This window comes from Diorhabda sublineata, chromosome X, assembly GCF_026230105.1.
Source record: "Diorhabda sublineata isolate icDioSubl1.1 chromosome X, icDioSubl1.1, whole genome shotgun sequence".
Taxonomy (NCBI): Eukaryota; Metazoa; Arthropoda; class Insecta; order Coleoptera; family Chrysomelidae; genus Diorhabda; species Diorhabda sublineata.
In genome coordinates, this window is record NC_079485.1 from 34,427,019 (window position 1) to 34,450,052 (window position 23,034).

The 23,034-nt window shown below is 30.3% G+C and overlaps 1 protein-coding gene and 1 long non-coding RNA gene across 5 annotated transcripts in view; one reads left to right on the forward strand and one right to left on the reverse strand.

Moving 5' to 3' along the window:
- Positions 1–2,784: 2,784 nt before the first annotated feature.
- LOC130451842 (solute carrier organic anion transporter family member 74D) overlaps positions 2,785–23,034 on the reverse strand; it is a 73,694-nt gene continuing 53,444 nt past the window's right edge. For 2 of the 3 annotated variants that reach the window (XM_056791153.1, XM_056791154.1), the window contains 7 exons: positions 21,276–21,416; positions 21,090–21,221; positions 19,689–19,853; positions 19,376–19,501; positions 19,207–19,270; positions 18,607–19,145; positions 2,785–6,350 (listed from right to left, as the gene is read on the reverse strand). In XM_056791153.1, coding sequence (XP_056647131.1) covers positions 6,202–6,350; positions 18,607–19,145; positions 19,207–19,270; positions 19,376–19,501; positions 19,689–19,853; positions 21,090–21,221; positions 21,276–21,416 — 1,316 coding nt within the window. In that variant the 3' untranslated portion in view covers positions 2,785–6,201. The remainder of the gene's footprint in view (positions 6,351–18,606; positions 19,146–19,206; positions 19,271–19,375; positions 19,502–19,688; positions 19,854–21,089; positions 21,222–21,275; positions 21,417–23,034) is intronic. The other variant, XM_056791155.1, reaches the window with a different exon arrangement.
- The window catches only part of LOC130451844 (uncharacterized), a 53,193-nt gene continuing 48,048 nt past the window's right edge, over positions 17,890–23,034 (forward strand). The window contains exons 1-3 of one of the 2 annotated variants that reach the window (XR_008910797.1): positions 17,890–18,249; positions 20,479–20,573; positions 21,709–21,889. This is a non-coding gene — a long non-coding RNA (uncharacterized LOC130451844). Of the gene's footprint in view, positions 18,250–20,478; positions 20,574–21,708; positions 23,003–23,034 lie in introns of those variants that run through there. The other variant, XR_008910796.1, reaches the window with a different exon arrangement.

Genomic DNA, 23,034 nt, shown 5'->3' on the forward strand with positions numbered 1-23,034 from the left:
TTTAAATTAGATGTTACAAAAGAAAATTAATAGCAAATAAAAATATTTCAATCAGTTACACTTGAAAATATTTTTAGCTATTTTACAGGATGTCCCATTAAAACCCTAATCAAAAGGAAGATGTTTATTTAAATATGATGTGTAATACGAGGGTTAGGTTAGGTGTCAGCTATTTTTTGAATTCAAAAAGGGGATCTGTCGTTTAATCGATATCCCAATTTGCGTCATTTAGTTTATGTTGAACAGTCATTGATAGCCATCTACCTCGTAATAAGAGAAAATGAAAAGAAAAATGATTTTTGTGTACCCATTGAGCAATATTTTTGCGACAAAAACCAGCACTCATACTAGAAACAAAGTAAAAGTGGTTTACTGAATTTAGTTGTCTAGTCTTTACACTATAAACAATATAGATGGCTTTTTCATATCATAAAACAATCAATGAAATATCTAATATCTCAAGAAATAAAATGTAGATATATTTGTTATTTATTCTACATGTAATTTAAGTACTGAATCATTAAGTGACATAAAGTCAAACATCGACTGGTTACGGAAACGTTAAAGTTGAAGCTGAACATCAAGGCGGTAAAACCATAGAAAAATCAAGCAGTGCAAACAATCATAAGAAAGAACAGTGCGAAAGATACAGGAAATGAGTACGAATTTCAGCATTATCCATCGAGAATATCGATATTTTCTCTAAGCATTTCACCTTAACAGCATCAATATTTCACAAGTTCAGCCAATCCTTTCTCAAACATAATCAAATAAATAAAATAACTAAAAACATCTTTTTTGACAGAAGCCAGAGCCATATCGCGACTTAGAAACTAAGATAATACTTAAATGATGCGTGGTGCGGTAATATCGAATAGGTCAAATGACGTCACATGCATTCTATAGACCAGGGGTGGCCAATCTGTGGCTCGCGAGCCATATGCGGCTCTTTGTAGGATTATTTGTGGCATTCGATAAATATACCGGAGTTCCCTTTTCATTTTTGTGTTATTACGTTAAAAAAATATCGTTCCGTATGTGTTTCAAAATGTTTTAAATCACTGACAACAAATAGGAATGACTAAGTGTAACGATGTAACAAATTTTATTTCCGTCGAAGTTAAGAATATGACCCAACGAAAACGCGCGAACGAATATAAACAGTGGCGTAATCGACCGACTCTAAATCAGTTAAGGCGCTGCTGAACACTGGATGGCGCTGATCAAGAACACTGGCAACCCTGCTCCAGACCCTGAACTTTCATTGCAACGAACAGTTGACATCGTGCCTGTCTGCCTAATTCGGACTGGATTCTTTGAGGTAACTTGGAACGGTAGGTTGTAGCACACACCTCATATCCACAAAAGTAAATAAAGACGGTTGACATTGTGCTTTGGAGGAAGCAATTTGTATCACTCTTGCTAACGATGTAATTTGTAATCAAAGTTTTAGAACCAAATAATGCAGCATTGCAAAAAATTATTTCGCAGATTCCCATCTCGAGACACACAACCAAACGACACAATTAATACATCTCTTGAATATAATTTAAAAAATGATTCGAAGAACTGCATTGCATTCAGCTTAGCCCTTGATGAATCGACATACATCACAGATCTTCCACAATTGGCAGTTTTCATACGTTTTGTTTCACCTGATTTCGTTGTCAAAGAAGAATTGTTAGATTTAGTAGAACTTCAAGAGTCAACGCGCGGTGTCGATATCATAAATGCATTAGATTCCATAATGAAAAATTTTGATGTGCCTCTTGATAAACTTGTAAACATTGCAACTGATGGAGCTCCGGCAATGCTGGGTAAAAATATTGGTCTTATTGGGCTTTTAAGAGATGATTCTCAAATTCCACAATTCATACCGATTCACTGCATATTCACTTCCAAATGACATTAATTTCTTTTGCATTGTTAGATGGTTATCTAGCTACAACGTATTAAATCGATTTGTAGATTTGTTTGATCCGATAACTGCAATTCTAAAAGAAAAGGAAATAACCTATTCAGAATTAGACGATGACAAGTGGTTACAAGACTTAATGTTTTTCACTGATGTGCTTGGCCACCCCTGCTATAGACGTTCCTTATTAAAATACGTAAACTGCAATAATCTATTTCTAAGTCATTCATTGATGGATTTAAAAAATTCTTCCAGTGATTGATTAATTTTGATATTATTACGTTAATTATAATATTAACATCATGAAACTTTTCCATTGAAAAAAGTGACTATATGGTGTTTGTCTAGCGGAAATTGAACCAAAACAGATGAATCTCACATGGTTCAGTTGATGTTATCCAATCACAAGTTTTTGCGCTGTTTCTTAAGTGTAGACCAAACATGGATCTGTTTCAAAACTTTTACCCTCGATAACAAAATACTAGATCAATAAAACAATCTCTCGGCTATATATAGACTATTCATATTTTAGTTAGTAGAAGTGACCACATGAAAGTTTCCAGCTAGACTCCTAGACACCATACCTTGCGAAACAAGTTCTAAAACTGATTTTGTATATAACATTATAAATTAAATAAGATATCGAAGATATATACGTCCAGCATTTTATTTTGTTTATGCTTTTATGAATGAATATCTGAACAATACTTCACACTAAATTTTGAAGTTAGAACTCATTTGTCAAAAATAAATTAATAAAATTGCCTGGTTTCTTTAGGTGTGTTAAATACCTGGAAATTATGTTACGAATGAAAATTAGGCTTTTGGTGCCTATATACACGATAGCGAAGGTAGTGGAAGATTTGAGCGAAGTTATGGTCAAGTTAATCTACATTTTTTTCTTCTGTTCTGGTCTAATAGGATTTACGACAAAATAGAAATTTGTGTATATTATAAATAACATTTGGATTTTATACGAAATTTTTCTTATTATCAGTCTATTTATGATAAAGCTTATGATACCATAGAGATTGTAAATTTAATTTCTTAGTAAATATTTTATATTATGTAACAATGGGTAAAATAGATAAGATACCATCCTATTCGTGTAAAAGCTATTGAAACAACCGTTTAATAAATATTAATTTGCTTAATAAAGATCAACGAACTTATTTTTATTTATAAATGATTTTTTATCAAGTTACTTAGAATATCGACCCCTTTTACTAGTTTCATCAAAACCGAAACTTTTATTAATCAGTAAACTTATTCAATAAATTTATAGCATTACAGTAGTGTGGAATGAATGTAACACAAATTAACTTGGAAATTATGTATCAAATGTAAGATGAACTTCTGCATTGAAACCGCGTCATTCTGACGTTTTAAGAGCTATTATTAGCGGTTCCTTCAGGAGAAGAAATGAAATACTCTATAATGATACGCCCGTAGTTTGAGTTTCGTCAACCAATCTTCAGAAACAATTGTTTTAAATAGACACTGTTAATTTATTTATCGGTAGCTGAACTGAATATTTTTTGATTGCATATTTAATAGTATTTCATTGCATGGTAGTCGTATACAGAATTTTGACGAAAATTTCGCTAGTCTAGTAAGAAGTTACTTTTCTGATATACCTCGACTTTTGTTTCAGTTTTTCTTTTGTGAATATCATTCATTTAATAGATAAAAATAAACAGTCTTGAAAGCATTACATCTAAATTATCTTGTCTGAAATCATAGGATTTTTTTAAGGGCTATAATTACTGCATAAAAAAAATTTTGTCTGGTTATAACTATATTCACTGATTTCAATTTTTTTTTACTTTACGTAATTGGAAGTGATTAAATTATAATCTAAATAATTATTCGTTAGTAACAAGGAAGTTAGGTTTAATTCAGCTGAATTTGGATCCCTATTCGGTCACGTTTAAGTTTTATTAATGTAGCGGATTATATGTTATCTTAACTGTAAATTATTTTGGAAATTTTTAAAAATATCCAAACGTGACCCTAGATAGAAAATGTCCTCCTGATAACCTCCTGTAAGCTTTCTCATTTTTCAAATTCATTGTCTTGTTATTTTTAAAGAACAGACATATATGTATATTATTATGTTATTTTATACATTAGAGGTTGTGGCTGTTTCCGACGTCATTATTCAAATCTTTATCTTCACAATTTCAAAATGAAACTGATAAATTAAAACAGCTATAAATTGAAATGTTTTAAATGAATGAACACTTCATTTTGTTTGACCTCTCTAATTTAATTATTTAGGATGAAGTTACCAGAGCAAAAAATGGACCTATTTCGAAATAAAAACAATTGTGGCAATTATTAGTGAGTGAGGGAACAAGCTAGAAAAAGATGCTTTTCAAAAATTGAATAAAGAAAGCGGATATTTCATTTTCATATTAAATTAGAATGTTCATTCAATATTCTTTTTAAATTCACGGCAATTCATAAATACAAGGTTTGTTTTATCCAATTTTATGGTGCTTCCAAACTTATATCCAAATGCAACTGAAGTTCAACACAATCACAAGTATCGAAATAAATTATGGGCGTAAAACCTGACTATTTTTCGTGGATTGGAATTTGGAACAATTGAAAGTGGAACTAAAATGCGAAAGTATTTCTAATGAGAGATCTTGAATATTACAGAAATATTTGGTTGAAGATAATATGTGAAAATTATCTAGAAAATATCTATATTATTTATGTCTGGTTTAGTAATAAATAAATCTCATCATTTCAACAACCAACTCATTTATTTGAAAAATAAATGTATATATACAAGGATGTATTGATATCTAGTTAGCCTAGACCAGTTCAATGCATAAAAAAAATATTGCGTTACCATAGCTATGAACAATAACTTATTAGAAGAGTCGGTGTGAAGTTGGGCATCAAAAAAGTAAACCAGAGTTACGCAATAAATTGAAAGAAAAAAGATGTCCACCGATATTGTAAAAATCGAAAAATTGGAGTCATCATCAAGTACCTGTATTTAAAAGGGTTAAGAGGTAAGCAGATTTACGAAGATATGCTTAATACCCTTGGTGATCAATGTCCTTCGTATGCAACCGTGAACGTATTCTTTGTTAGAGTTAGAGTCAAACACCAACGTGAACTCTTTTCAATATATATCCCGAACTTTCGAATACTTATGGATTCATCATTGGGGACTGAAATTTACATTAATCAATTACGGATAATGGCGTATTGAATAAATTTTTCTTTAAATAAAACTATCATATTCGCATATTTCAAAAATCAATATTCACATAGGTGACATAAATATAATGTATCGAATTTGGTTGCTTTTCAAATTGTTTTGTGGATTTTTATTGATTTGATTATGAATGACATGTCGTCATGATTTTGAAAAATCAATTTCAATAAAAAAATCAACTACATCAGTCACCAAATAACCTGAGATAACCGATAAAAAATTAATGTCGTTCATAATTAACCAATAAACAACCATCTTCATCTGAAACGATGTAACCTAATCTAACCCATAAAAATGTATTGTCATTCATAATCCAACTAATAAAAACTCACAACAATTTGAATAGTAAAAGGATTCAATAATTTCATATTTATGTCACGTGTAAATTTGGATATTGATTTTTTAAGCTCATAAATTTTAGTTTTGTTAAATTAAAAAAAAAATCACACATCACAATCCTCAAGTAATTTTCATTGTTGTATGCTTTTATACATATGTTATACAATACAAGAAATAATTCTTATATTGTATTTGACCATAATTTCGGTCCAAGACGATGGATACATAAGTATTCGAAAGCTCGGAAAATATATTGAAGTTAGTCCACATTGGTGTTTTCTTGCCACGTTCCCAATATAATATGTGTGTGTGTGTGTGTGTGTGTGTGTGTGTTCTTGATTTTAGGTCTCTTCTGTTTTAAAATTGTTTTTTTTTTATAGTTTTTAAAAGAAAGATAAATTTTGACGTCAAAATTTATCTTTCTTTATCTTATCTTTAAATTACTCATTATTTTCATACTATATAAATATTCACAACTAATTATATGTATTTCAACATATCTCCAATCTCTTACTAATTTTGTTTCTCTGAAATAAATAATTTAACCGAAAAAACATTTCGATATATGTTATAGATAATTTAGAATTAGCACAATTTATAATGAAGTCTGCTTTTTCACATCTACACATTTGACAAGGTCTTGATTGTGATGGTATAGCCATAAAAACTAAGCTTGACTTACTGGCGAAAAGGCCAACATAGGCATTTGTCATTCCGGTTCATTTTTCATCTTTCCAGTCATAGAATGTAATTCCTCTTCAAAGACCGCCTGTTCGTCCACAAAATTGATTTTACCAGCTTTATACCATACTATTACATCAACCACAAATGCACACAATAGTATGAAACCTGTTGTACCTATAAGATAATTTATTAAAACATAAAACTTCCTAGGCAACACAAGAGATAATGTGTTTAAATTTGGTGATTTGAAAAAATTTTTTTTATAATAAAACTGTCACGAATTCATTTTGGACAAATACAATTTGGAAAATCAGTAACTAACTGTATTTTATGTTACAAGTTCGGAGAATAGTGTTGTAGGTCGACTGTCCCTTAAAGAAATCAAGTTACACAGTGATCGGAAAAATGAAAAAAACTGGTATCGAAAAAAGCTTCGGTCGGTCCATGACATTCATTTTAATGACACAGCATTTTTTGTTTTAGACAAGTGCGGTTATTTCTATTTAAAATCAATTTCTGAATCAGTGATCGTTTTAAATTTTTTTAATTCTTTGAATTAGTTATGTACTTCCCGATAAATATTCAAGTAAAATATAATGTTCCCGCTCGGTTCAGATATCTTATCCTTGCACTATTTTTCGGTCACTTGTGCTGATATGGAAACCAAATTGATGGCATTTGCCAAGAAGTCAAGATAGGCAGTGCAGCAGTGTGTTTGAATTAGATTAAATTGAAAAAGATAATGAACATATTAAACTAAAATTAACAATTATGTTAGAGAAGGATAAAACATAAAAAATCTTAAAACCGAATATCAAAATGTTTCTGCAATGTGGCCTTGTGAGCTACGCAAACCGGTGGGACGATCTAATCTACAGATGACAGTCAGCAGAGCTGGGCAACCTAATACCGGCTATTGTACGAATAGCTGCTAAACTTCATTGACTCGGTAAATGAGACTATCATACGGACTTCATGCAGTAGTGGAGTCAAGTCACCGCAATTTCTTTCCCTTCGACTGGTTAGGAATAATATCCTAATCAACCAAAACCTCTCAGACTGGAAAGATGTCAAACTGAATCCTGACCTCCTATGCCTCGTGAATATGCCAGGAATACTCGGCCTGACTGCTGATATTGATTTGGCCATTAAAAAACTAAAAAATACGACTACCCAGGTATTTAAGGGTGGAGTTTTATTTCCAATCTTGTGAAGTCTGAATTACACAAGCCTATGCTGACGACTTGGTTATTCTCTGCCCGGGAAAGAACGCCGAACTAGGATTAGGATTCTACAAAGGGGCCCAGAACTGATTGTATGAAATCGAAGAGGCAAAACTGTTAAAAAAATCGTAGTAGCACTCATCTAGAATACTTAAAACGTATTCATAGTGTAACGAATAAAAATATTCAATAAAATAATACCTCAGAGTTGGACAATCCTATTCTTGGGAAACTATATGAGATTCCCAATTGTCAATACGCTAAAGATATTGGAAATTCATGAGAAACTTTCCACTACCATAGACGCTGACCTACACTCCCTCAAAATACGAATAACCGCTATAGAATTGAAAGAGACTGAAATTGTTAGAAAATACAACTATCAAATATCTTTTAGTTTGACACTCGACTGATGATTCAACAAACTATTTGATACAAAAAATAATAATAATTTAGTAGTTTCTGCTGCTATCATTAATAAATTATCGTCCTTGCAAAGAAATTATCCATCTCACAAATACTAATAAATTCATGAGAAAAATCATTCCATTTAATTTTTTTAATTTTACCGAATATTGAATTACGATTAAGTTTGTATGAATTAGAAACTTAAAAACAATGCTCATAATAATGAAAAATATGAAAGTGTTTTTTATTGTTAAATAACGAAAGATCTATTCTCGGGCAAACATACTGCTGAGGGAGAATCTCTACATGGCTTGCTTGAATATGCGAAATTGACACTATTGGTAATAAAAAATTTATTTTTAGATATATTACCTTAAACTGCTTTTTCTAAAACTAAATCCGTAAATAAATGATAGTAACCAAAAAATTTACGATATGTAGTATTTAATATATGTAATTATTATATTAATTTCGCAAGTAACTATCGAATTACTGTAGGTACATTTGATAGTAGTGCATAGATACATTCAAGTTTTAAATTTGTAAGGTTTTGATGTGCAAGGTTAACTGTTTTTAATTTGTTAAATTATATTTATTGACATGTTTTTTGTTGTACGTGTTTTTTTGTAATTATACTTTATGAATAAGCCTTAATATCACTAGTTTACATTTAGTTTGGCAGTAATTTTGATGTTTCGCTTAACTGATTTGGAATCAAATTTTGAATAAAATTATTTAGTGTTTTGTTTTATGCTTGCCGATATAGTTATCCACAAATATTTTGTTTGAGTTAATGTCATAAACATCATTTTATGAGCGTTAACTATGTCCATTGGATTCATTCATCAATCGAATGATTGTAGGCAAGTATTGTACCTAACATTTTTATTTTGATTGAGATTTCTAAGAAGCCTTGATAGTATGGCATCTGCTCGAGTAATTTGTTATAAATAATTTAATTGTTTATAAAGCTATAACTCTTAATCAAAGATAGATATTAAAAATCGGTCGTTAGAGAAAGATCTAAAGCAACTCATTCTAAATTTTAACGTTCATGCTTCAAAATGAGATGAGGTAAACCTTTTAAATATTAACTGTTCAAAAGTTACACAAGTTTGAATGTACAAATTTTCATGAAAAAAGCACCTTTGTGCTGTTGTTTATAATTGTTTTAAGTGTACATAAATTTTAAAAAACGAGATGCATCTTATAGTAGCTTAAAGTGTTAATCAAAACGAACATTTTGACCACTTCTAAATATGCTTTCGACCCTTAGTTGTAAAGTTATGCAGGTCCGCGAATACTTCTTTACAGTAACTTAACTGAAGTTAATTTTTTATGGTCTCAAAAATATATTTATTATTTCATTGTTCTATTGCACCTTACCATTTTTTTTAAATTGCATTGCAAAAATTACGACAAACATTTAACTACCAATATGTATTTTCAATCTATTTTCGTGCCATAATCGTTTTTACACGTGTTATCTTTTTTACATTTACAAAAATTAAGGCACAGTAATTTAAACCCTTTACTATGCGGTTGATTTGTATTGCATTTCATACAATTAATGAGCTGGTGGGTACCACGAAACTACTTTTTTTGAATCTAGAATAGTTTCATCTATCTCAAATCAAAAATCTTTTGGGTTTAAAATGTTACGTTGTAATTTGAAAATGTAAGTAGCATAAACAGTTGCTTAAAATTTGGTATCTGATAGAATTTGACGTTAGTTAGTTCTGAAATAACTCTCGCAAGAATAATTCTAATACAATAAACGATTAAAATTATTAGCTTGTTTTATAAATTCAAAAATAGATATTTGTAAGGTGCAAAAGAACAATGAAATAATAGATATATTTTAATATTAATATATTTTTGAGATCATAAAAAATCGCGGGAGCGCACTTTAGCCTCTGATCGCGCAGTTTAAAACCTGCACAACTTTACATTATTATTAGTTGAAATTATTGTTTATTCCATTGTAAAAGAATCTGACTGGATCATTTCGAAAGATTTCGAGACTGTTTGAGTAATATTTACTAATTGCATGTGTAATGGTTTTCGTTCATATATGCTTTGGCATTCATTTATAAATGTTTTTTTTTAATTTTTTTTTTATTAGGCGAGTAATATTTCTCTCTCAAATAAGTTTTCCTCCGTGGTAGTTTTGTATGATATTATTGATTTCTTCCTGGTTTGTTACATATATTCATTTTGTAATACATCGTTTTAATTGAATTGAATTTAGTTGAATACAGGATTTCGAAATAAATACGATATTAAGTAAGTACCTGGGGAAATGAAGTTCGTAATTGAATTAATAATATCTTGTTAAAGGTTGTTTCTGAATATTTGTACTGTTATTCGTTTTCTTTTCTTAGGTTTGCGTTTTGCCTGAGAGTGTAAAACTGAATTAATTATAATTTGATTATATCCTACATTATGCGATGGGAAAATCTATGATCGGATTTCCTATGTACATATTATAGTGAATCATCGACGTTGATTCTTTCATCGTCGGATTAATTTTTGCGGTTAGATGTTATCTATTGAAATACCGAATTAAGAGTATCGTTAGTTGAGTTTGTTGTCGGCAAATGTACATTATCTAGGTTATTGTTATGATTTACTTTAAAAGATATAGTATGTAGGTGGAGTTTTTCGTTTTGATTTAATTCTGTTATGGAATGTTTTGGTAGGTTTCCATCTGTAACTGGTGAGGGTTGTAACTGAGACGGAGTATCGTCTGTGGTTTCGAACTTGTGCTTAATTTTGTTGGTGAAAGTGGCGTATTTGAATTATAAAATATGTCAGGACATTCGGCACAAAGTTTGAGTATTTGGGATTTTTCCTTGTCATTCAAATGATCCGTGCTAATATCATTTGGTGTGCACTACACAATTTACTTCGGAATTTTGAAATTAGTTAATATTAAATCATTTACCAGGAAATATTTCTGAATAATTCAGTTTTACTACATTTAATATAGTAGTAATAATAGTGTTTATGTCCCCTGCAGTTTAACGATATTTTAATTTTATCACACTATGTGGAGTATCATTCTCTCCAAGTCAATTAAAAGTTGTCTAGACATATGAGTCTACTATGGAATTTCAATCCAATTTGATATTAATTAACTAATAGGTTGAAAATGTTTGAAATGGAGATAATTGTACTAAATCTATGAGCAGATTCTTTGAAAACTGATTTGATTGAAAATGGGTCAAGAGTTTTTTGAAAATTATTAGAATGTAATTTCGGTTTTTTGTTGAACCAGGATCTATTAAAAGTTCAATATTATACTATTAGAATATTATATAAAACATATCACTACTATTGCTCCAATTCAATGAAATTCATTGGGACTGGGATGTTTTCTTTTTGAATTCTGAACTATATCTTGAAAATTTCAATTGAAGGAATCGTAAGAATCAAAGTTATCTTCTGCATATTGATATTGCTTTTTCGGGGTATAAGTTATCAGAATAATAATATTATTCGAGAGTCTTGTCCTGAATATCAGCATTAAATAATTCCTCTGGTATTAAATTGTTTTTTGGTTGACGATTTTGGGAATGATTTACTTGTGAAAGTCCTTGGTATGAGTTTCTACTGAGTAAATTCATTGTTCTAATTTTTATGGAAATAGTTATTGGTGTTAGTTTTGATAAATTTAATTGTTTTTGTTTTAGAGGCATTAAGGATTTATTGGGAATTCGTAGGAAATAGATGTGGGTGGTTGTCTTGATATTATAGAACAAATAGATATTGGTTGAGATAGAAATGGTCAAATGGTCTTTGTTTTCTAGATATCACGAGAAGCATGTGGTTGCTTTATATTGATATTTGGATTGAAATTTAGGAAATAGTGTACATTGCCCTCTTTTAAAGCACATTGCAAAGCTTCAGCTAAATTATTAGACTTGATCTAGATAATCTAGTAGGTTTGGATCCTGAGGTCCTGATATAAATGTTATTGAAGCTACATTATTATATGAATTTTTTTCAAGATCTTTGAATTATGTTAGATATCATGAACGTCTACATAGTAACTCTATCACAGAATATTTAGATATCTGTTCAAATTATCATTGCCATCGAAATTTGGTACACATTTTAGATATTCTGGTTTAAATTCTACCATGATTAAATTGTTGCCATTTTAATTTGAATTTGATTAGATTTGAAATTTGAAAAATATTTAATAAAATGTGAACTTCAGACTTGTTAGTAATGTTTGTAATGAGAGAAGGAATATTTTCATCATTTCTATTTTAGTGCGGCAATTTTTTTCCTCTTCTGATGAATATTTCTGTAAAATTGGACCATTTTTGTGTAATTATTCTCAAGGGCGTCACCAGCTTATGACTAAGGGAGGGGCAATGGGGCAATATTATGGAGGATGAAAAATATGAACGCCTGGTACAGTCGAGAGCATGAAGCGTTACCCTTTGGAAGTCTTTGATGTTATTCTGAATATTTCAATACTTTCTACAATATACATTAAACCTTAATTTGCAATGCGATGCAGAATTTATTAATAGATTGCATGGCATTAGGACTTTGGTCGCTTTGCAGCTAGCTACATTGGATCTCTATGGGGAAGGGCAACTGCCCCCTTTCTCCCATTGGCGTCGCCCTTGATTATTCTTGACGAACGTGTTCGGGAGTTCTTTAGGTGAGAGATGTAATAGGTTTCCTAAAGTTCTAGAAGTCTCTCTAAACTTCCATTTACACGTAATAACAAAATCCTCAGTCAACAATATTTCCATCACACTATTATATAGAAAACGTTTATAATGATCAAGAAAAACTGTTGAAAACTGTAGCTATAAACATGAATTTTTCCATGGAAGAAGAAACCGATATGATTTGGGTCTCAGAAAAAAATATGAGAAATTATTTACTCGCACCACAATATATGAATGGTGAAATTCTGAACTGAGGAACTCGCAACTTTTCATGAATGAGTTGGTGTCGATGAAGACCACGTAATTAGGCTACATTCCTTTAACGGTCGCGTGAGTAGTGTTGTTTATCGGTACTTCTTTGAGAATGATTTGCCAATAATTCTTGTTGTATTTAATATTCAGCAAAAAAATGTGGTTGTCATACGATGATGTTCTACATCATACGAACCTTACGAACAGCCACTAAACTAATAATTTCACAATAAGGTAGATAGGCCGAGAAGGACAAACTGTATTAGCCAGCTCAATCACCGGGATTATTAAAAATTAATTTTCTTATGTATGGCTACATAGAAAACCATAGAACAGCATATAAATGTATAAGTTTCTAATAGTATTGATATGCTAATATTTACAAATGTAACAGATTTATTTGAAAATAGGTTACAAACTTAAATAGACATAGGTGGAAGATTAAGTTTAAAATTATTTTCACTGAATATTTTCATGGTTTGTATTTATTCGATAATAATAAATACATATTTATGAAATATGAAATTGAAAAATATCAAAAATATATCGGGAAATGATGAGTTCACAAAAATGAAAGGATAGACCAAATGTAATTTAGAAAAATAGGTTGAAAGATAAAGAAAATCAAGTTTACTTTTCAGCTCTTCAACTATATAGATGTTCGTCGGTGATTACTGTACAATTGTTTTGAAAATTAAAGAACATTCGAAAAATAATTAATTATTCATATAGTACTCTATTTCGTTTGGTAAAACTGCATAGTCTGATAAGGAGGATTATAAGATAAGAGGAATCTAAAATTTAGGATATAAACAGAATGTTCTATTAAAAAAAGTATATATAGATGTCAGTATACCTTCTAGACAATCTTTTTTGAATTAACTAATTCTCATATATCAACATTTCATCTAGGTACATTCAGTTGGGCTCTTTGCTGAAAACAATAGACAATCTAATTTCTTTAATAATATGTCCTAATCATATACAATTATCTTGATTATGCTAAGCCTAACTTCCCCTCCAATGATTAGTTAATTACAATAATTTTTAACGTATCAGCACTCCTTTTTACCTCCAAACTTCTTTTCTTTCTTGTGATACAGCTAAACTTTTCAAGTTCTAATTATTTAATAATAAATTACTTATTAATAATTATTTAATCAATGAAATTTTTTATTTTTTTAATTTCTTATTTTTTAGACCTTTTGATATGTTTATGTTTCTAACTATTCTTGATTTTAGGTCTCTTCTGTTTCAAAATTAGTTTTTTTAATAAGTTTTTAAAAGAAAGAAAGATAAAAATTGACGTTTCGACTTATTTCAGTCTATTTCAAAATATTATATTCACACTGACAATTTGTATAATCACAAATATCAAAATAAGAATAAGGAGTCCGGCACTGGCAACCGTAACGTTAACAGTGAAAGTGTTAGTTCCTATAAAAATAACTCTTTTACGATAGTTATCACATTTCTAAAAAATTATAAAACTATAGATAGAAACTTTTAGAAGTATTCTAAACTCAGAGACATTACTGTAAGTAGAATCTCATACATTCATACCAAAACAGTGAATTTGTTACACACAGTGCTATCAGTTTTACACCGATTCAACTTGATATGAAGTGGCCTGTGTCAAAACAGGTCCGTACTCTCGAATCAAAGCGGAAATATTTCTAAAATTAATGATGTCCAATACAAATGTTGGAACTTCTGACTACAGAAGCTGTCAGAATACAAAAAAACATACTCATCTGCACTTAGTCAACCACAATTTCCTACAAAACATCAAGCAATTGTTTTCCAGCTGTTGATAACCTGAAAATTCAAGATTACCTAATATCACTTGAAGAACTAATCGGTCCAAAAAATATACTATTCACATCGAGGCTGTCAAACAATAGAATATGCATGTACCTCGCAAATGAAGATACTGTAAAACGCTTCATGACCTTTCATAAAGGGCTGATCATTATCAACAATACTCCGATCCTAGCCCGAAAGGTTATAGCACCTTCCGGAAGATTCTCTTCTTCTTCTACTTCTTGGAGATCTGTCGATCTGTTAATTCTGACGCTGCCTCTGCATCTTTTCCTGAGAGGTGGATTGCCAACTATCTTTCCACCTTTTAGGTGGTCTCCCGGGAGGCCTTGAGCCGGGCAGGCTGTTTTCTACAAGTATTCTCGGAAGTCTGTTCTCGTCTATCCGTCTTACATGGTTGTACTACTGCCTCATACGTTGTCTTCCCCATCTCACAATGTCTTGTATCCCGCATTGCTCTTTGACATCTGTATTTCTTACTCTTTCTCTTCTTGTTTTCCCCACTATTGTTCTCAGTGTTTTCATCTCGGCCACCCTCAGCATTTGTTTCGTCTTGTGTCCTCTTCGCGGACTTCCGTGCCGTACGTCATGATGGGTCTAATACAAGTCTTGTAGATTCTAATTTTGCTATATTTGCGCATGTACGGGTTGGACCAGACTATCTCGTAGGCATCCTGATAGTGCGGATGCTTCCAAAAGATTAATACTCTCAAATGTATGCCCCATCATACCACACTCACACACAGCATATCAAGTAGATGCTAAAGAATTAAATGAATGATTGGAACAAATTCCGTAACCTAGAATAATAGTCAGAAACTTCAATGCCCATAACACCATGTGGGGTTCAACATCAATAAACCACAGTGGTCGCTTACTAGGTGATATTCTTGATGACGCAAATCTCTCCATCTTAAATGATGGGAAACCAACTAGATTTGACATATAATCATGACAGGATTCATGTATTGACCTCACTATCTGTGACCCAACTTTGACTCCGGCTGTTTCCTGAGATCGGCTATACCTACAACAGTGACCACTATCCAATCGTTATTCATAACAATAGAAAACCAAATCACAATCACGACTTATATCCAAAATGGAACTTAAAAAAAGCAGACTCGGCTCTTTTCAAAACAATTATTTCAAATAGTTTGACAACTTACATAATTCCAACAGATATAGACGAAGCTTTAGAGAACCTTTATTAGTATCTTTCGGAATCGGAAGAACTACGCGCCTGAAACGACGCAATCCTGTGTCGTGGTGGAATAGCGACTGCGAATCAGCAATTAAGAGCAACAAAAAAGCTTTCAATAGATATAAAAGATACAATACACCAGCAAACAAAATCGAATTCTTGAAAACTAGAGCCGAAGCTAGAAGTACAATAAAAAATGTTAAACGCAAATCCTGGATAGAATACGTCTCTACAATAAATTCTGAAGCACCCATGACGGACGTATGAGAAAGAGTGAGGAAAATATCAGGACTTTACAAGCACCATAATATACAAATGCTAGAGAAAGACGGACGCACAACCATAGATAACTCCTAAATAGTCTCAATACTAGCTACCACTTACAAAAACCGCTCCATCCATGCAATTACGATGATACTTTATTACCCATAAGAGAAAAGAAAAGGATAAGGTAATGATACAGTTCGATGAAAACGAACTTATTAATTTACCCATTACCACCCAAGAATACGATGATGCTCTTTCATGCCTGAAAGAAACGTCACTAGGACCAGATGAAATACCAGTTGTCTTCTTGAAACATATCCCCTTAATTGCTCACGAATACAGCCTTAACCTGTTCAATACCATTTTGCTGCAGCATAACTTTCCTCAAAAGTGGTATGAATCCATAATAATTCCTATACTAAAACCACAAACCCATCCTGAATCCTATAAACCTATATCTCTCACATGTGCTATGTGCAAACTAATGAAAAAAAATTATATACAACAGATTGCTCTGAGAATATAATAGACTTGGAAAGTGAAAACAACGAAGCATTTGCCCTAAAAAACAGCTGTAAATGTTACTTAAATTATTTAGATCTTTTTTATCATTTATAGCTTTTTCGTACTTATGAATGTGAACATACATTATCCAAATATTTCACTAAATTAAAATCTAAAACACCAAAAGACAAAAGAAGTAATGTTATAAAACAACAAAAAAACATAAAATCAATTATAAGGATTCAAAAATTCTTGAAACGGAATCTAATACACGAAAAAGGGAATTTTTAGAAATGGTTTACATTCATAAGAACGAAAAAACTGATAAAAATGATAAAAAAGATCTAAATAATTTAAGTAAAATTTATAGCTCTATTTTGTAAATTCTAATAAATTTAATTGATTACCGCTATATATTTGATATGAGGGAACCAAAGAAAAAAGTAATTTTTTCTTATTGGAACAAAGTTCTAATTTGATTTTATCCTTATTTTGATATTCATGATGAAGGTGATCTATAGATTAATATAAATAAGCAAATTATCAGTGACAATATCACATTTATATATAAAGACTTAAAGAAAAGTCAATACGTCGAAATTTATCTTTTTTTCAAAAATTATCAAAACAAACTAATTTTGAAACAGAAGAGACCTAAAATCAAGAACATTTAGATGCATTAAAGCATTAATATTATAGTGTGTCTACTTATGGAACTTTTTTATTAGTGGTTATTCTTGATGAAAAGTTCTGCATGGTTCAAAAGTTGAAATGCAACCATCAGATATCAATTTTTCGAAGCATTATACGAGGTTTGCCAAAAAATTTATTTATATTTATTTTTGTACAGCCACACCATACGTTTAATTTAAAAGAATATTGGTTCCGAGTTTTAATTACAAAATTTGGATTACTGTTAGACCACATACTTAATGGCTGCAATTACATATTTGAATATAGCTTTTGATTCAAAACAACTTCATAACATTTTTCTGAATTGTAAAAAATAAAGATACTGTATTCTTACATAAAATTCAAATTCTTTCACAAACCTCGTATACTGCTTGAAAAAATTTTTATCTGATGATTTTAACTTTTGGACCATGCAGAACTTTTTATCAAGAACAATTTTTTTTTCATAAGACCATTTTCATTTTATTTCTCCAGCTTTCCAAAGTGTAGGGAGATTGAGGCCTCGAAATGACATGAGTTGAACTTTTAATACTTGAGGACCAAGTTAGTTTTGTGTACCATTCTATTTCTATGTTATTGCTAATTTTATCTAACAGAACATAAACAAAATTAATTTTTATATTTTTATATTTTAGATTGTGGTTTCAATAATAGAAATTGAATTTTTGACTTATAGTTTAAGCCTTATTTTTCGATATTCATGTGGTATGTGATCTATAGATTGATATAATTGTGCAAAATTTGACGTTCGGACCTAAGGTCTATATCAAAATATTTGATGAAATGTGATATTTGTAAAAAGATAAGTGCCTAATAGTTAAATTCAATTGCAAATTGAAAATAATAACTTATAAAGGGAGACCAACAGACAAAGACAAGATTAGCGTATGTATTGATTAAGAAACATTCCAACAAATTAAAAGTGTTGAGCTGAAGAATGAGGAAAAATTGAAGGGAAATCGGTGTGGATACGTCACATTCTGATAATCAGACTATAAAATTGGAAAGTAAGTTAACCTAATATACTTGTAAATAATTAAATTGTCTATTAAAGATATTGTGGAGTTGCAGGAATAAAAAATCAAAGTTTACTCTTTTTGATATGTATTCCTAGCTTTCAAATATAAAAATATGAGCATTGTAAATATGAACTAATTATTAATTTTATCAAATTATGTTTATTACCAGTTTGGCAAACTTCTCTCAAATATAATTCCCATATAAATTATCCAAAAACATTTGTTTGTGAATGATTATTTCATCAGTTCATTCCTTGATTACAAGATTATTTTTGCATAAAATGACGAATATTTATTGTGAATAAAGTTTTATATAGAATATAACAATATAGTGAGAAAACTTACCGTGGTAAAACATCCTGAATACATCAGAATCATATAGGCCACAAGCTCCTTTTTCACCACACGCCGTTTTCCACACCAAACAAGCAGAGTCTACCACAGCTCCATAGACAATAGGGCAAGGTACATTTCCAAATAATCCTATTGCAAACTGTATTAGACCCAATGCCATCGCTTTGTCTCTAGGATCTACACATCTTAAGATAAGCAGCATAGACCCCACTTCTCCAGTGGAATGAATGAAAACAAATATGGAAAATAAAATAATATATAAAATGAAACTATCACAATCCTGATCACAGTATCCTATTGTAGCGTTACCATATAAGTGGTTCTCATTAATAGTAATATTTGCAAGAGTCATATTCAAACACATGCAGTCTGAATACTGTGAAATTTGTCCTTCATTTTCTGTATAATTTAAACATCCTGCATGACAGGGTGAGAGGTAAGTTTTTCCGTCTTGTCCACAAATTGGAGTGAACTTATCTTTGTCGCAATCACAATAAGATGAATTGCAATTTAACTGTTTCGTATCAAATCTGAAAATATATTCCTGTCAATTCCTGTCAATTTATTCCATGAAAATTGCTTTGAACTTACCCGTGATTCATTAATCCTGCTAAGTCATTCATTGGACATCCAATAAACATAAGTAATCCCATCCCTAGAAATTATTCAGTTTAAAAGCACGTGATCCAATAATTTGATAAAAAGTTTAGTTATACCAAACAGAATACGTTAAATAGAAAACTTAATTACATAAATATACCTAATGCATAAAGAACTGCCGTAGATGCAATCCAAGCAGCCACAAATCTAGCGTTGGGTTTCATTCTTAAAATAAATACTCCACTTATTATGATTCCTAATCCCATTACAAGAATTCCACCGACACCTAAAATAGTATTTTCAGAAAAGAGCAGTTCCAAATTACATATCATTTTTATTTATTTGGGTCACATTCAAAAGTTCATTATCCTGTTTTGTAAAAATAATCTTTCCATTATTCAGGTCATTACATAAAATATGACTAGTTAAAGTAACTTAAATTTTATTATAATACAAAAAACTATAATACTGACCTGAAATCATGTTTGCTGACGGTGTAGGTAGTCTAAATTGTGTTTCCAGGTACTTGGGTAAAAATGTGTAGAGTCCAGCAATTGGTAAAATATGTAATACACTGCTAGCTGTTCTATACATAAGAATATCATTTTTTAATAGCCTCTTTACCGTTTTCGGAAAATCTAAAAAAATATACATATTTAGGAAGTAGAAAGAAAAATTACTGCTCGAAATTAATTTAAAAAGAGAAAATAGACTTTATTAAGAAGATTTTATTGTATGCCTGTATAATTAGCACAATATTACTTCATAATTATGTACCTAGATAGTTTTCTCCATATGACTCCCAACATATACTCAAATAAAAGCAATATCCATAAAATTTGCATTTTATTTTATACAATTGAACATTTTAAATTCTAATTAGCTAATTGTAATAGAAAAAAATGGAACATTTAGTTTCATAGATATTGATCCACTAATCCATCTGTTCTTCGCATTGGTCGGCCAGTAAAACGACCAAATTTCAGCTTGAGAATGAGCAATTTGTTATTTTTATCAATTATATTTCCAATTTCCGTGCTTTCGAATTGATATATCTTGCTTATATTTTTTCCTTTCCATATACCGCTTATTGTACTGATTCGATATCTGGAGTTAATGGAGATATGGAGTTTACTACTGACATGCCAAACATTTTACTGACAAACATATTATTTTGCAAGTGCATTAATAAATTTATTAATAACAACAAAATTTATTAATACATTGAAAATTTGGGGCAATATATGTTGTTTCTAAAAACAGGTACTTGTGGCCAACTCGCATCGTCCGGTGAGATACCACCGCATCGGATCTAGAAGACTTATTATATACTGCAATTCTATTCTAAACTAATTAATGTAAGTAATTTTTATTATCATCATACATCATAGATATTTTTACATTCTGCTTTGACCATAATTTCACTCCCTGTTGATGAATACGTAAGTATTCGAAAGCTCGGAAAATATATTAGAAGTAGTACACTTTGGACTTGTGTTTTGCTACAATACGACTACAAAAACATTACAAAAATATGGGTCAGTTTTTGTTTACTTTTGATGAACGTCACAGTAGGCACAAAAAGCTTGAGAATTGTATTAAGATTTGACCTGTTTTTTACAATAAAGAATTTAAATAGTGGCCAGATATGAAATTCTCGACTCGACTAATCCATACACAATTATAAAAGTATATAGGAAACTTTAGAAAAAATAGAAAAAAATACAGAGGTAGACAACTTAAGCAGAGTATTGAAATTTTCAACTACAGGGAAAACATCGATTGGCCATAAACAAAAAAGTGGCACAATTAAAAAAAGTTTGAACGAGACTGGAGAAAATAAGAAATAGTAGAATAAATATCTTCATTCTTACCTTTTATAGTAGGCTGTTTTTGATCAGGACTTTGTGGGTTCATTACAGGTTGTTTTGATCCTGTCAGTCTTTTAGGAAATGCAAACATCGCAAATGATGCTATCATTAACAAGAAGGATATAAGAACCAAACCTATGAAAAACTGAATTAATAAACCATTACTATAGTGTGAAATCATTATTTTACCTAGCCACCAAGCGCCGACCCATCTTGGATCTGACGTTTTGAATTGAGGTTTTACAGATAAATCTGCGTACACACTTGTACACAGAGATCCAACAATAAAACCTAAAGCTGGGCCTAATATCCTAACTCCAATTGTTATGGCTGAAAAACAAAATTAATGTTTTGAAACAATTTAGCTTATCAATACTAGTCTAACTCTACCATTAATTCTACCGTGTAATATTTCCAAACAATACTACCTGTTAATCGAAAGTTGAAGAAACTAAATTTTGTGTTGTATTGGATATAACTCATTAACTTTTTGGTTAATCGTTTGCAAATACCGACTGCCCGCTAAGGACAATATCTAATCTTTTTGTAAATAGTCACACTTGAAAGCCTTTTAGGCATTTATAATTTAACTAAAATATAAAACTTCACTTTTTTATTTTAGCAGATAGCTAGCAAAGTAGCTTGTTATTACTACTTCGTACCTGGAACTTAACTGTGAGAAGAAATGATCATAGATTTTTCTATATAGAGGTGGTTTTATAAAAAGAATGGATTGCAGGCAACTTACTTCTCCACAAAGTTTCACACATCTCAATTTCAACACGGTTACTTTATAAGTTAAGGTATAAAATACTATTTAATAAATAGCTCGTCAATTGTTCAGTTATTTCATAAACAAAAAAAGTTATATTAGTGTATTGAACAGCCAAGCAAAATATATTGTTCAAAATATCACAGTAACAAATTGAATACAACCAACAATATGCACTTAAGACGACCCAATATTGGGAATTGATTTCCCTATAAACGTGCCTTGAATTTAACAAATAATCAATACACAACAAAATAATTCAAAACGGATCCTTGAGACAATAATTCTTTTCCATCCCTTTAATTTTACTCTATGATATGACACTATAATTTGTTCATATTTTATATTCTCATAATTACACTGCCAAGCAAAAAATTCAGGGCACTCGATCATTTGAAATTTAAAATCAATTTCTGTGGTATTCGCAGATTTTATTATAGGCTACATTAATTGACGTTGAAGATCTACTATAGGTATTTTGAAATTTATAGAAAAGAACTATAAATGTTGCTCAAATTTAAGCATCTTTACGATTCGTTTATTTTTTATGTACAGGAACCATCTCTAAAACTTTCCTTTTTCGAATGGTTGTCTTGAGCTCTTGGGTTGATTTTTATTTGGATTTCATTTTATCTTATCGTTTCGCTATCCTACTTTTTTTTAAATGTCAAAAAATAATGTCATAATGTGACAGAGGAAAGTAATATTTTACCTACCTTACATACTAAACGATACATAAGTTTGGAAATTTAATTGATTAAATTATAATAAGTTTTACTCAAGTTTTTCATGTTTTGTTTATCATTAACAGATAATTTATTTTGTTTTTTAAAGATCATTTCTTTGATTGTTAATATTTGATCTTGAGTTAATATATTGGTGTTTTTGAAATCAAATACATGCTTTTCATTTCGTTCATGTTTATGTAAAGCGATTGATGCATTTTTAGTATATTTGTGACCATTCATCCTCTTTTCTAGATATTGCATAGTCATTCCTATATAATTTCTTGGACAATTTAAACATGGTATTAAGTAAATAACATTCGAAGCAGTGTATCCTACAAACCAAATTATTAAAACTATAAAAAAACGTTTATATAAGTTTCATAACAATAATAACTCAAATCCATCAAAAAAAAAAATAATTTATATATATATTTATATATATATATAT